Source organism: Berghia stephanieae, chromosome 9 (genome assembly GCF_034508935.2).
Source record: "Berghia stephanieae isolate SIO BIC M18660-M18661 chromosome 9, UCSD_Bste_1.3, whole genome shotgun sequence".
In the NCBI taxonomy this organism is placed as follows: Eukaryota; Metazoa; Mollusca; class Gastropoda; order Nudibranchia; family Aeolidiidae; genus Berghia; species Berghia stephanieae.
Window position 1 is genome coordinate 8,161,647 of NC_088368.1, and position 16,419 is coordinate 8,178,065.

Genomic DNA, 16,419 nt, shown 5'->3' on the forward strand with positions numbered 1-16,419 from the left:
TTGGGAATTTCCGATATGAAAGGTCAAAGATCCACGAAATGTACTGAGGTTAAAGTTAACTATGATCCTGGCCCTCACTTCTTCTTTTAACCATTTTTTTGCGAGTTATTTTGCAGTAAACAATACACGTTTTATTTAAAATGTCAAACAATAATTTCATTGATTTACGAGGGAAAATTGCCATTGTTACAGGTAAATGTAATATAAGCTATAAAAGCAAAGGAGCCTTCACAACTCCTCTTATGTCATGCCATTATAACTCTTCTCGATCTTACATCAACATCAGAGTTGTGGTTCCCATTATTCTCGCAATTTGTAAGGTTGGTTTAAATCGATTTTTTTAAAGAAAGACATTTTTTCACGCAATGGTACAGGCGTCCTATGATTTGTTTTAAATTATTTTTTATGGACTTGCTTGACTTGGAAGAGGGGAGGGGGTTAACGTTAAGTTAGCCCACAGTTACAGTACAGTGACAGTGTGCACTCGCCTATAGGAGGTGTAGGGGAACTTATTATTTATTTTAAACTGATACACAAAGAATTCTGGACAGAATATGATCACAATCACAAGGAAGTCCAAGACGGGTTATGCACAAAGATAATTTTACACAAAGTGTAAATCACTCTGAAAACTCACATTTGCAAACAGTTTTACACACAGTACATTTATGACAAACATTGGACAATTGTTTAGAATAAATAAATAAATTAAAAAAAAAAGAAAAACTTGAGAAATATCCATTAGATCTACTCAAAGTGCTTTACAAGGGGTGCGTAGCCAACAGAAGGACTTAGCATGAGACAACGCCAGTGAGGAGATAATACAATATTTTTTTGACACAGACAAATCTTTTTACAGCCAAGTACAGTATTTACTATATATATATATATATATATATATATATATATATATATATATATATATATATATATATATATATATATATAAGGTTGATCCAGTTGTTTATTGCAGGTTAATTCTCTCCGACTCACTACACAATAATTCAATGTTACGCAAACATTTACACTGTATTTGTATGGTTGTTACAGTCACTTGTGAGCTTTTACTCAAGACATACTATCTATGTATATAGACTTATGCATTTCATTACTTACTTAATCCTCTTCGGGCCTTGAGGCACATAGGGCATCCACCAGACATCTCCATTTTTTGCCATCGGCTGCTTTTGCGGTGGCTGTATTCCAGGACAGGCCTGCTTCCTTTAATTCTTTCTCCATCGTCCTTCGCCAGGTTTCTTTGGGTCTTCCCCGCTTTCTTTCCCATCTGCTGTCCAGTACAAGACTGTCTTGGGAAGTGACCCTTTTTCCATTCTGGCCACATGACCCAGCCAACGCCATCTTCTTCTTTTTATTTGGCTATCAATGCTAGTGCAGTCAGCTTTCTTTAATAGATCCACTGTTCTTATTTTTGTAGGCCAAAATAAATTAAAAATTCTTTTTAAACACTTGTTCTGAAAGGCTTCTAGTTTCTGTATTAAGGAGGATGTCATTTTCCAGCTTTCACTTCCATAAAGCAGTACACTTAAAACATTGCTCTTGTATATTTTCAGCTTTGTCTTTCTCATTATTTGCTTTGATTTCCAAAAGTTTTTCAGCATGCCGAAAGCCTGGTTTGCCTTTTGAATTCTGTGCTTGATATCGTGTTCTGCATTTCCGTCGTCTGTTATTTTGGATCCGAGGTAGGAGAACTCTGTTACCTCTTCAATTATATGTTCATCTATCCTAATTTCACTGTCATGTTTTGGATTCACCCTAATGTACACAGTCTTATCGAAATTTATTTTCAGTCCAATTTTCGAGGCGTTCTTGTGTAGTACGTTTAGTTTCTCTGAGGCGTCTCTGTGTGTACTGGAAACTAACGCGATATCATCTGCGTAGTCTATATCTTCCAGAAAAGATGTCAGTGTCCAGCGAATGCCTCTCTTCTTACCATCAATTGTATTTTTCATGAGCCAGTCTAGAGCCAGGATAAACAGAAGCGGGGAGAGTATGCAGCCTTGTTTTACACCAGTTGTTACATTAAAGCTGTCTGTTAAATTGTTACCACAGATCACTTGGCATTGGTAGTTGCTGTACATTGCTTTGATTAGGTTGACTATCTTCTTCGGTATACCATAATGGCGGAGTATTTTCCACAGGGACTCTCTGTGTAAGCTGTCAAAGGCTTTTTCAAAATCGACAAAAATGGTGTAGAGGGGGCTGTTCCATTCAATGCTTTGCTCCAGGATTTGTCTCAGGGTAAATATGTGGTCACTACATGACTTCCCTTTTCTGAACCCTGCCTGCTCTTTTCTAAGAATGTTTTCAATGTGAGGTGAGATTCTTTTCAGAAGGATTCTATTAAAAATTTTGCTCGTTACGGACAGGAGTGTGATTCCACGCCAGTTAGCACAATTTCCTAGGTCTCCTTTCTTGGCTATTTTATGGATGATGCCTTTCTGCCAATCCTCTGGTATTTCTTCCTTTTCCCAAATGTTGGTGAACAGTTTACTGAGAATTTTGGACATTTCTTGCGAGTTCGCTTTAAGCATTTCCACAGTGATTTTGTCAATACCTGGGGCCTTGCCATTTTTTTGTTGTTGTATTGCCTCGTGCACCTCATGCTCAGTGATTGGACCAAGATTAACCTCTACGTCCATTTCTGCTTCTGGGATATCTGTGTAAGAAGATGGGTCTGGTCTGTTCAGAAGGTTTGCGAAATATTCTCTCCATCTTTCAATTTTCTCCTTTTCGTCTGTGATGACACTACCATCTTGGGATTTTAATGGTTTCTCTTGAACATAACTTCTGTTTCCCGAGAGCTTTTTTGTGATTTTGTATAGTGTTTGTGTGTCGTGTCTTACAGCTGCATTTTCTGCTTCAGTTGCTAAATTTTCTGCAAAATCTCTTTTGTCTTTCCTTGTGGATTTTTTCACTTCTTTATCCTTCAATGAGTATTCACTGGATAGCCTTTCTTTCAGTCGGGGGGATTTAGCATTCAGGAGATTTAGTTTGATTGATTTTCTTTGGTTAATGAGCTCCCATGACCTTGCTGATATCCAATTCTCTGTATTGGATTTATTGTGTCCTAAGTGTTCAGTGGCACTTTCCTGCATGACGTGGTTGAAATCTTGGATTGTCATGTTTGTAATATCTTGTATTGCACTGAATTTCATTACAGCTTGTAAATTGTTTGGGTTTTTGGGGGGTTTTTTTTTTTGGTTTTTGTGCCATTTGAAAAATTATTTTTAAGGTGCCAGTGCTGGTATCGGAGAGGCGATTGCGTTGGAATTAGCAAGACAAGGCTGCCATCTCACATTGTGCGGCAGAGATGAGGCCAGACTAGAGCAAGTCAAAAGAAAATGCTTGGAGGCTGCCAATGGTCAAATCAAGGTGAGGACCTGAGTCCACATAACGAAGAAGGTGGTTTTTGATAAGTGGACCACAAACCAAGTCTGACATAGTCATGTGAAACTGGTGTTAAAGAGAAAAACAAACATGCAGGACAAACTTATACTTTGGCTGGGTTTGTAGAAGTAAAATTTCTAAAAAGTCATCATCATCATAATGCTAACACCTTCATCACAATTACCGTTATTACATCATTTACACATAGCTACTATGTACAAAATGATCATTAAAAGTTTTCATCATGATTGAAAATTTCCATTTTTGGTAATTTGATGTGATTTTTCTAAAATGATATCTTTCTTTCTTTCTTTTTAAATTTATATGATAATAATTTTTATCTGCACACTACTTACCTATTGATTTTCAGGTTGCCCTAATATCCGGTGATATTGTTGATGCAGATGTCCAAAAAAGAATTGTTGGAACGACTTTTAAAGTTTTTGGAAGGATTGATATTTTGGTAAGACAAATTTTCTGTGTTCCTGGCAAAAACAAGTTCCCGCTGTTAATGTTAATGTAGAAATTGTCTTTCTTTTATTGGTCTAGCACAATTTTATCTTCATGATTCATTATTTGTTGAAAATACCTTTAACTATGGAGGAAATGGAGAGATTTGGAACCTCTCTGAGGAACATGCAGAGGATGGCCCAGGAGAGAGTTGGAGAGAAGTTGTTGGATGCCTGTCTTCCACAGGGAGCTCAAGGCCTTAAGTGCATAATTTTTGGCAAATACTACTTATTTCTCATAATACATATTTCAAATAATCTTTTACTAATCCTTGTCAGATAAATAATGCAGGAATGGCTTATGTTCGAAATCCTTCCAAGACGGAACTAGAGGGTTACAACAAAACCATGAGAACAAATGTGGAAAGTGTTTTCTTCCTCACACAAGCAGCCATTCCATATCTGATTACATCCCAAGGTGAGTTTTTTTTAGTTTGTTTTTATACACTTTAAAATTGCAATCTGTAATATTTTCATTGGCTTGAAGTTACATTGTAATCCAAGGGGTTATGGGTTCTTTTTATTACCTTGAACAAGATTATTAATCCCAAATTTTCCTACTTGATTGACACATGTGATTCCTAATGACATCAGAGTGTGGCTATATGGTCCTGTGGTATGACTCTCGCTTTTGGATCAGAAGGTCCTGGGTTCGAGCCTCGCTCAGCGCATAATTGAGTCCTTGGAAAAGGATCTTTACTTACATTCTCTCGCTGCACTCAGGTGTAAAATGAGTAAAAGCCAGTACCTGGCTGCTGTCTGAAAAAAAATGTAATATCGCCTAACTAGTAGGCGTTATGTCTCGTTCTGCATGTTACATGTTGCTGTTGGTCAGGGACCCCTTGTAAAGTGCTTTGAGCATGTTTAGTGGATATTGTGCTATATAAAAGCTCAAAAGCTTGAGAATTTTGTTTGATGGGATATCTTTGATGGTCCTTCAAGCAATGCTCAGATGACGGCACCTTATAATGTAGTGCCACAGGGTCTTATTTAAAAAGAATTTCAAGGCCTTTGCTTCACAGAAAATATGTTAGATATGATCTGTCACTGACTTAAGTCAGATACCTATACCCAGTTGAGTCGAGTGAGTTTATGTTATCAAGAGCGAAATGCTAGGGCCAGAGTTGTGTGATTTTCATCATTCATCTGAAGACCTTAAAAATAGGAGTTATCTGGCTCTGACATCATTATGCCCATCACTCCAATTGTACAATATGAAACATACATACACCGACACATAAATTCTAATTGGAAAACAAAATTCAATCTTTTATTTTTATTATTTAATATATTATATATATGTTTAGTGATGTTTTGAATGAATGTTTTAAAATTTATGTCTTTTTCAGCTATTTTTGTTTATGTTTTTTTTTGTTGTTTTTTGTTTGTTTTTTCTGATCATGTGTCTCAGTACCTGAAGGCTTTAGTGTAAAAACTATTTTTAAAGGTATTTGTCCATAGTATCTTGTATGTAATTGCATGAATATATATTTAAGTTGCCATGTCTTGAAGTTGTCCTGTAATATGTATTCCTTAAGGATATTCAAATTAATACAGGGATGGGGGGGGGTAGATTCGTAAATAAGATTAGCAGTACTTGATCCAGTCAGGGGAAGTCCTAAGCAAGATCCAGTACTCCATAACCATTTTCGTAAGAGACACAACAAAGAAAACAAAGCCCTTTACCTTGTTGGTCTGGGAGGATAGAGAATTACATTTTTTCAGACCCACTTAAGTCTTTTGTGTTGCCATGGACATATTCGGTAACTCCTGCACACTCAAAATTCGTTGATTTTGTTTTCACACAAAAGCTTTGGCAATCAACTTTGACACTATTTGTAACCAGTTCCTGACTGTTTAGAATTACGTTTTGGCCGATTCAAGCAGCATTTCTTATTTTCAGCTGATTTTTCATGTTTATAAAATTCCTATTTTCAGTTTCGTTGTTTTTTTAAAAATATGATGAAGCAAAGAAAGTTCATTGAACCTTGTTTCAGTTGAAATGTATTGCTGCTGCTAACAATACAGTACAGCTCACATACCACAGCCTTGAATGAAACCGGAACTTGGCTACATCATGAAATTTTAAACCCATTCCACGGTCTATATTATAACTCATATAAATCATGCACAGTTGTAACAGGGTAATACAAGGAAAGTGAGAGGCATGTGACTGACGGATCAACAAGTTGATATACTTAAGCGTAGTATATGAGTAGAAATAGGGATGTGCCCTATTTGAGTTTTGACGTGCAATTAGTGGTGGCAGTGACTGTCAGTAGTGGGGTTGAAATGGGTTGAAAGCAGAGGGAAATAGGATGATCAAATTGAATTATTTTATTTTTCTAACTTCTTTCTTTCTTCTGATGTAAGTGGTAGAGGAGGAAGGAGGGATGCGGGATGGTGATGATGTGATGGTTGTGGGAAGAAGTGGGAGTTAAACAGATGGAATTACAGTCTCGTCATTTGATTTATTTACCGAGGGAGATATCCCTGTTGTATTCGAATTCCAGTATACTTAACAATACTATCAACAAAATCCGTGCTAAATTTGATAATATTGTTTTATTTTTGTTTATAAATGGTGAAAATTTGCTTCAAAAAAATTATTTTATTATTGTAAAAGACAAATAATCTATTTCTGACATTTATTTTTACAAGAAAAAATAAAGATTTTATTCATTTGGTTGTTAAAAGTTTTTTATTATTTTAAAAATAAATCCACAAAGATTTTGTTATGTTTATTGAATAGTTTCATTATATAATTATTTTAAAAGAATACCAACTGATTTTCCATGACCCCATTGCAGTAAATAAAAAAAAACTCAGACGCAACCGAGAAGGGTGTTTAAAAATTTATATTTGTATTGAAATTTGAACCCAAAGTCCATGCATTCCCTTTCTGTAACAAAGATTTCTATGTGGGTAGAATGAAATAATGAAAAAAAGATTTGAATACAAAATTAGAGACACAACAATGATTAGTGTGAACAGGAATGGCCCATCTTTGAGTTACTTCATATTTTATTCTTCTCTTTTATTGTAGGAACCGTCATCAACATATCCAGTATTGCTAGCAATAAAGGCGTGAGTGTCAAGTTTTTAGATAAAAAAATATGAAAATTTCACATTTATAATATAACATATTTCTATTGTTAGATCATGCTTATACCATTTCATAATGTTTTATTTATTTCCCTATCAGGCCATGATGGATTTATATTTTCATTTCATGAAGTATAAGTCTCCCCTTAGGCTTCTTTATTTTATAGACATTTTTTTCATCGTCCATAGTCAAATACTTATTCATGACTGAGTCAAGTGGGGTCATGTATGTAATGTTCCAAGGACAAAATGCTAGAGCTTAGTATTACAATCAATTTCATTTATCCAGTCACCGACCATGATCAACATTATTTGAATTTGTATTAGAAGACACCATAGGGCTCCATCGCTGACATGACATAAATATAGCCTTATGTGTCTTTATTTGATGTTTTGCTTTGATTCAACATCTCGCTCATTAAGAGCAAATTTTTCCATATATTTTAAAAACGTATATTTTTATTAATAAATTTATTATGTATTATAACCTAGAATTATGTATGTGTTTATTTTTGTATTATTCAATTATATACGGTTGATTCATGTTTTACTTTGTTCCCATTTTATTTATTTATACACCTAGAAAGTCAGTTGTTCCGCTATTTTTTTTTTTGCTCCAATACTTATTTATTTATTTATACGTGGAAGTGCATTTTTGACAATTGGATCATTTTAGTTGAAAATGGATTTCATGAAAATCTTCCTGTTATGCATCCCTTAATACTTTTGTCTTGAAAGATATCTCACTTTTTTCTAATTAAAAAAAAAAAGATATTGGCCTATTTGATAGTATCATATATTGCCATTCAAATGATAAAATAATTTGTTGATGCATTTCCATGCAGTTTACACAAATATTTTATTTATTTATTTATTTATTTTTCATTTAATTTTTATTTGTTATACATCAATAACAGACATAGTCCAGAAACAATGCTCGCCTGTATTTTGTATTATGATTAACTTCATTATTGATGACCTGACTGTCTGACTTTCCAGATTCCCAACTATGCCGTGTATGCAATGACTAAGGCAGCCCTCGATTCTTACACTAAATCCTTAGCATTATGTAAGTAACTTCATTATACAAAATAGATAAGGATAAAACACAAGCTTTTATTTATAGTGTAATACATTTTTTTTTAATGTACTTAAAGTTATAATGAGTCATAAGCCAATAGTAACTCGTGACATGTATGATGACTCATATTGCCTACAACGATAAGGATCTATTAGATATTAGGTACTCAGTTTAGGTCTGAGAAAGTGTGATTAAAAAACTTTTCAAAAAATAACCATTGGAATTCAAACCTTTGACCCACAGGTTGTTAGCTGAGCTTCAGATCAACGGCCTACACAATAGTAGTTAAAACCCACAAGGAGCCTTTCAGACACATATGGCTCTTGGAGTCAAAGTTTACCTCAGTTTCTTGAGTGTAAAACAGATAGTAGCAACTGCTAGTTACCCTTTTGATAGGATGCTTGTATATTGAAGTTCTTTCCACAAAATTCTAATAGAATCAGCTGTTCAACCACAGTTGATTGGACGTTGTGTTCAGAAAACACTAACTGCCTCTGTGTACCATACTGGTCCCTTTGCTTGTGAAGTGAGTGCTCCACTGTTATAGAAAGTCTTTAAAAGTAGGATAAATTGCCCATGATCAATGAGAATTTATTTAAGATCAGCTTTTCTTAAAAGTACAATAGCAATAGAGGATCACAAAAATGAGAATGATGATTGTACTTGTAATAATCTCCATGCTCTTAATTTTCTGCTCTTTGGCGGAATTCCGCCTTTTCCATAATCATTTTTTGTCGTTTGATGTTTATGTCAGAAAAAATATTGGGGGAGGGGGGAAATCGGGGGGGGGGGGGGTTGGTTTGTTTGTTTTTTGTTTTGTTTGTTTTAGCATAATCTTTGAGTTTGCTCTTTTTAATATTTCATGAATGAGGAGTACTTCAGACGGAAAAATCAACGTCATCATGTTGTATGTCATAATTTGACACTTCTGTTCAATTGCATGAATTCCTTAGACACTTTATGACGTCAGCCCAGACAGGCTGGTGCCAAGTGTCAAATGTAGCACAAGATGATTAGTTGTCTTGGAGAGGATGATGGACGACAGGATAGGAGAAAGGGATGGGGCGAGATGATTTTTAGGGACTTTTATTTATTTACTTATTTATCTATTTATAGATTTAATAAAGCGTTTCTAATTAAAATGAGAGAGATTTAAATTCATATAACATTCTGGTATAGTTCTCTCTCTCTCTCTCTCTCTCTCTCTCTCTCTCTCTCTCTCTCTCTCTCTCTCTCTCTCTCTCTCTCTCTCTCTCTTTTCTTTATCCTCTCATAATTTTCTCTCTTTCAGTTTTTCCTCCTTTACGCTTGTATTTTATCATGTGATTTATCTGATAATAGGGAAATAATGTTTACAAAGGAATGGGAAAGCTGCTGTCAAAATGTTTCAGATTTTTTGACTTCTGCCTTTTAAGAACACTGATATATTAATAGAGATTCCAAAACAAAGTAGGCTTAAAAGACATTCAACAAATAGTTATGAGAGATCTGCATGCAAATTCTTGAAAGTATTAAAAACACATTCAAGATTTTGTTATTATTAAACACATTTTTTTTTCATTTAAAATCTTTTTGTGACAGAAACTGTACCTTTTACATTTTGATCACAAAGAAACAAAAGTTTGGCACGCTAATTACACAAAACCCTATACCTTCTCAGTAATAGAATAGTGCAATCAATACCAGAATGGGAGCATTAATTGATAAAATAATCTTGCGAGGGTAATTTGCTGCGAATCCGATGCAAGTGTTCCAAGAATCCATTAATTAAAGAAGTGAGAGGGTCTAGTTGTGTTTGGGTGTATATGTATATGTGTGTGTGAGCAAATGTATCTCAGGTTGATCTTGGAGGGAAAGGGTTGTCACTGTTTTGTGTTTAACTGTGCCATGAAGTTTTGATTTTATCTCTGATTAATTGTGGATGTCTTCTTTGTTTGCCTATTATTATTATAAGATTATTATTAATTGTGGGTCTTGTGAATATATAATCTAGTTTTTATGTGTTTAGTCAATTTTCATGATAAAGTAATTGATAGTTTAGCTGCTACCAAAGATAGACGATTAAAGCTTGTGTTTAAATAAAGTTATGCTCATTGCTCATCACTGACTTTATTATTATGTTGATAATGTGAGAAATAAGATAATTATTGCCCAGGAAAAAAAAGTCACAGCACGTGTCTGCTCAGGATACAATCAGCTTCGTAGAAATCGATTTCAAAATATAAGATGTTTAGAGTGTGTGGTCACAATTATTTTCATGACAGTTTTGTTTTTTGTTGTTTTTTTTTTCTCAACAGTCCTTGCCCCGCACAAAGTGAGAGTCAACTCTGTCAAGTGAGAAAATTTTCTTATATTTTCTGAAAATTCTCCATAATTTAATTTTTTTTCAAAATGATAAAATGGACTAGTTCTGTTTGAAATAAAGGTTAATCAATGCTTTTCTTTTCTTTTCTTTTTTTAAAAACCTCTTCTTCTTCTTCTTCTTCTTCTTCTTCTTCTTCTTCTTCTTCTTCTTCTTCTTCTTCTTCTTCTTCTTCTTCTTCTTCTTCTTCTTCTTCTTCTTCTTCTTCTTCTTCTTCTTCTTCTTCTTCTTCTTCTTCTTCTTCTTCTTCTTCTTCTTCTTCTTCTTCTTCTTTGTCTCAAGACCCCTTGTAATGCACTTTGAGCACATTAAGTTGAAAGTATGCTTTATAAAAGCTCATACCTAATTTGACCTAGTGGAGTCTCATCATTTTATTGATGTTAAAGTTTATTTTGTACATGATTTATCTATGCTGTTCAGTCCAAGAGGTGTGAACTTACATGATGTTAACAACTTTTTTTAATGAGAGTTCTGCCCAAAGTCAACATTTTACCACTGACTTATATAGTTTCAGAAATCTGTTTCCGACTGCTATATAAAATTAAAGATTAAAGATGTAGCATTACTATCTCTTTCTAACACTGCCTTTTGCATAATAATATATGCACATAAGAGTGCAGCTGTTAAAGGAAAAGAGAGAAGCTACATATTGCATTCTCACAAAGACAGAGTTAAAGTGAATTTTATGATCTTCAGTTCTGCGCACCAAAGGATGCTCATTGGACGTCTTCTTGTTATCTAAGTCTGTTCTTGTAAAGCAGTGTTTACTTTATTAGAAACTCCTACTATTTCCCACAAGCTACAAGTTTCATTCTCTTTGTTACATGTACATTGTTCCATCATCATGCGTTTTTTTTTAAAACAACATTTAAAGTACTCAGAGAATGGAGTATACCTTGGATAATAAAATAATAATAAATAGATAAATTCCCTTTATTCACCCCCAAGGGGAAATTTGTCTTTAGGGTCTATTCCAAGGGAAGACTAGAATAACCCAGGCATCAGTCGCAGTGTAGCGCTGCAAAGTCAGCTAGGGTGAGGTGACACAATGAGGCAGGTAGTCGAACTCTGTACCTTTTGGGTACAAAGCAAAGACCGTACCGCTGAGACTTGCTGCCCCTCGATATTAAGCACGATATTAATTTAATTCTTTTTTTTTCAGCATAAGGTAATGCAAAGAAGGGTTATTAGGATGGACTTGTATGAATATATGTACTCTGCACTCTTTAATATCAACAAATATGTGTTGCTGGATTTTTATTTTTATTTATTACTTACCATCTCAATCTGATATTGTGTCTTAGTGAAGCAGTGACCCAAAAGTAATTTCAAAATTAAAGTGATTTTTTTTTGTTCACCCAGCAGTGGAAAGTTTTTTGCTCTGAATGACTTTTTTTTTTATAGTAAACTATATTTATTCTCCTCGGTGACTTATATGATTTATTCCAAGTTAAATGTTTTTGGCTGTAAATTAAATTTTTCAGCTTCTGGTTCACCGTTTTAAGTGATTTTTTTTTCTTTTCTTGCTATGTATTTTGCAGCCCTGGTTCTGTTGAGAGTTTGATATATCTTAGAGGCAAGGATGCCTTGAGCGAAGAGCAATATGAACAGGTAAATTGGCTTTTAGTTTATGTCTAAAAACAATCGGGTTTAATATTTTCCATTTTTTTTTCAACAACATTGAAATACTTTAAAATTCACCTCATCTCGCCAGGAAATATGTCTTTAGGGCCCCTTTCAAGAAAAGTAGTTCTGGTATTAACCACATTTTGTTGCCTATGGGGCGAATAGTAGAAGTCTTTAAACTTCCCCATAATAATCAATTCCTTTTTTTTCCACACAAGTTCAAGGTCAGACAGTCTTCATCCGACCTTCACCCTTTAGGAGGAATGGTAAAAGCATCAGAAGTGGCAGACGCAGTGACCTACCTTGCGTCAGATAGGGCCAGTTTTATCACGGGACAGATCGTATTTGTGGATGGGGGTCGAAACATTGTCGGAGCTCTACCCAGACTTTAAATCACTTTTTGTTAGCATTAAAACAACAACAAATAAGAATTTCTTTTCTGCTAGATTTGTTTGTTTTATATAAAATAACTCGTTGACTACTTTTTAAGCAGAAAAAAAGTTTTCTTCCAAAATTAAAATATTGTATGGTGAAGAATTACTCTTTTACTTCTGACATTTTGGAAGTTGATGGCGTCATCAGGGTTATTGTTTGAGCATGAAATAATCCTTTTACAGATTTTATTCTATTGTTTGATCAATAAAAATATTGGGTCTCTGTAATTTGTGCTATTTTGTACATTTGACAAGAAAAAAAAAGGAGCTTAATGCCATTTAAGCTCAAATATCATTTAATTAATATTTTCTTTTATTATTACACAAATTTTGAGCTTGATATCAAATGACTGTAATGAATAAATTTTAATGGGAATATTAAGCTATAAAGTATTGAAGAAAAACGATCCAAAAGAGAGAAAAACACTTTTTTTGGTTTACTGTGGATGATTACATTATGGTACAGAAGAAAGTTTAAAATTTATGAACTTTGATAAGAGTACGAAAGTTGTTAGTGCTACATTCCACGAAAGTACCCGCAGCTTGAATGCCCTTTTGCTTAAGTGTCTATTTTACTCACAATACAGATTTTTAAAATATCAAATTCTTTACTCTCGATTTGTGGATTTCTAAGGTTTTTAACGTGACCTGGAGCTTATTGCATGAGTGCCCACCACATCTGAATGTCCTTTTTTCTTGCTTCCCAGAAACCACTTTTTTAAACAGAAAAATAATAATAATAACTTAATATATATCGCAGATTTTTGTTTCTTCTTATTTTCTGTTTCTGAGGTCTTGTTACACAGGTAAGCAAGGTTCACTTGAATATGTGGCTGATTTTATATTTCACGATTTGTGTCAATACACTCCAGCACAGTTTCCTCAAACTCCTCGGGACATGCAAAAAGGTTTGAGGAAACCGTAGTTCAAGGAAACCGTGCCAAGGAAATAGACCTCATGTTGTGTATTGAAATATCACTATTTAATTAACTGACCTTGTTTATAACTATATGATCCATGGTACATTAGATCTAAATTTCATTTTCATCCACAATTTAGGAAATAGACCTCATTTTGTGTATTGAAATATCACTATTTAATTAACTGACCTTGTTTATAACTATATGATCCATGGTACATTAGATCTAATTTTTAAAATTTCATTTTCATCCACAATTTAGACCTCAAAGAGATTTAACACATTTTAAAAACAGTTTTCTGTTTTTCGAATATTATTATTGAAATATTGTCTAATGATGAGGAATTACTTTTGTAATTTGTTTGTCGTCTAACTCTATTATTTATTATGGACAACAAATCTAGAGTCAATTATTAATGATAAAAGTACTGTTCACTCTGGATAATCGCAACACCTTGGAATCAGCGAAAATGTTGCGATTAACCGAAGTTGAGTTTCCTGTCCATTTGCAACATTTTCCCTCTGAGTTTACAAGGGCTTGTGTATGGCTGCGGTATCTTTGGTCGATTTCAGATAAAATGACGAGACACTGCTTTCACCACCGCTTGTTGTAAGTTCTTATAGCAATTGTGATTTGACCACCAATCAGATTTCATACCATAAATGGTAAACTCAAACCAGTTATTGTAAACATTGTTCTTAGTCTTTAACAGACTGAGCAATTTGATTGAACCAAAAACTATATGGCAGCACTGTATAGATTTTGGCAAGTAAAAGCAGCTTTATGCAAGCCGACATCAGATTATTCAGATTTGAATAACTTTCACTTTCACTCTTTTATTCTCAATATTTGTAAGAGTCAAAAAGATTAGCCATGATGAGAGACAATAAGATTTCACTAAACCCAATGGTTACAATTCAAAGTTGTCAATCAAAGGACATCGTTTAGTCTTTCCTTACAACTCTCATTGTCTAACTTCTCTAGACTATGCCCAGCCCCCTCGCCTCCTATCTAATGGCAAGATGACCTCACAAACCCATACTGCAACGGTGACACCCTACTGTAGTATTAAACCCAGCCCACTCTCGATTCTTCAATCTGTCATGATTTCACCCATGATGAAATTTAATCATAAGATTTTGTTTGATAGATTTCTTGAATTTGTCATATTTTGAGGTCGAAAATTGTTGCGATTAACCAAAGTTTGTTGTTTTAATTAACCAGTGACTTTTATATAGAATTAATTCTGTTTCTTGGAAAACGTTGCAATTAACCGAAAGTTGATATTAATCGAGTTGCAATTATCTGGATTGGACTGTAATAATAATAATGATTAAAATAATAATAATAGCCATAATAATAATAATAAATAGCATTTATTAAGCACCAAGCGCTTTATTATAGCAAATAATTTTATAAATAAAAATGACATTAAATTATCATAAGTCGTTTTGAAGAGAATACTACAAAATGGGCTGCCCTGGGCAAAAAGAGAAAATCCCCAAGGCAAGAACGAGACACTACACTAAGTAAAAGTTTGCTTAAAAAGATATGCTTCATTCTTACCTTAAAAATCTATAGTATTATTCTCCCTTTACTGCCCCAGGCAGACCATTCCAAATATGAGGGTTTTTGAAGCTCCTGTCTTGCACGAATATATTTTTCTTTGAGAGATGTTTTTAAAAATCTTATATATCATTATCATAATCTGAATAATTTTGTTTAAAAAACTGTGTGTGCCCCACGTTCAGTTGGGATTCAGTGGGTTGCTTTTGGCTGGGCACACTGGTAGGTCAATCTCTACTATGCGCTCTCCCTAGTCCCTTTGCCTTACTTTTCACCAAGTGCCTACATGTGGTCGAAGAGTGCTGCATGCACTTAACTCCAAAGCAGTGCTTGGCAAGACTTTGAACCCCTAGATTGGCCTGAAAGGAAGTGTTTTATTGGCTAGGAGTACGAGATGACACTGGTTGGAAAGAAGGTGGCCTATTTGGCAAGATATTTGAGTTTTTATTTAATGTATATATACTCCGATATCATTATCATCATCAGCAAAGACGATGACTTAGGACACAAACCATAACAAGCAAATTGAATTTTTCACTGACTCTATATCAGCCATGAAACTAAACAAATTAAAAGAAACTCTTCAGAATATAAACGCCACCAGAACGATTCTTCAGTTGATTCCAGCTCATTGTAGCATATCAGGAAATGAAGCTGATAGACTCACAAAAAATGCTGCCAAAAAGGAAGAACAAAACATACCGCATAATTTCAGTGAGACAAACGCATAATTAAGAGCCTTCATACTACAACAATGCCTTCAGATGATTACCGTATGATGCCGAGACATGAACAAGGAATCCTGTTCCACCTCAGGACAGGACACAATAGACTTTAAAAGCATATGGACAGACACATGAATCTGACACAGTCACCGGTCTGCTCATGTGATGAGGAGAAGGAAGATGCAGAGGTGCAGAAACACAACCCATAGAGAAGTGATATGACCCTCTGCAACTTCTCTATCTAATAAAAGACTTTTCGGTCCACTAGAAGAATTAAAAAGGCGAGTACCTTCATCTTTGAAATGGGACTCCAGATATAAAAGATATAAAGGCATACGAGAAGAAGAAGAAGACTTAATGTATCTCGCTATTTTGGGGTTTCTGTTACTAATATATATATATATATATATATATATATATATATATATATATATATATATATATATATATATATATATATATATATATATATAATAGAGAGAGAGAGAGAGAGAGAGAGAGAGAGAGAGAGAGGAGAATTTGACATTGCATATCCATATGAACACGACTGTTGTATGTTATTTTCGTTGTGGAGTCTTCCCCCTTTGGTGGCCAGAAGACACTCTTGCTCCACTTCTAATGTCCCTTTCCATCTAACTGTGTTCTAGATGTAGATTGCAGACTCAGTTTAGTTTTGTTTTCTC

The 16,419-nt window shown here is 34.2% G+C and overlaps 1 protein-coding gene across 1 annotated transcript; it reads left to right on the forward strand.

Annotated features, from left to right (window-relative positions):
* The first annotated feature begins 12 nt into the window (after window positions 1-12).
* Window positions 13-15,696, forward strand: LOC144979603 (3-oxoacyl-[acyl-carrier-protein] reductase FabG-like). The gene is made up of 9 exons (XM_078926369.1): window positions 13-192; window positions 3,254-3,393; window positions 3,779-3,871; window positions 4,197-4,335; window positions 6,964-7,004; window positions 8,022-8,091; window positions 10,401-10,437; window positions 12,007-12,076; window positions 12,310-15,696. The coding sequence occupies exons 1-9, from the start codon at window positions 141-143 to the stop codon at window positions 12,481-12,483; spliced, it is 816 nt and encodes a 271-aa protein (XP_078782495.1). The 5' UTR covers window positions 13-140; the 3' UTR covers window positions 12,484-15,696.
* Window positions 15,697-16,419: the final 723 nt, after the last annotated feature.

Bases quoted from the DNA above. Each gene is read 5' to 3' on its own strand.
- LOC144979603 (XM_078926369.1), top strand. From the start codon at position 141: ATGTCAAACAATAATTTCATTGATTTACGAGGGAAAATTGCCATTGTT. The intron at 7,005-8,021 runs GTGAGTGTCAAG...CTGACTTTCCAG, and splicing joins GTATTGCTAGCAATAAAGGC to ATTCCCAACTATGCCGTGTA. The intron at 12,077-12,309 runs GTAAATTGGCTT...TTTCCACACAAG, and splicing joins GCGAAGAGCAATATGAACAG to TTCAAGGTCAGACAGTCTTC.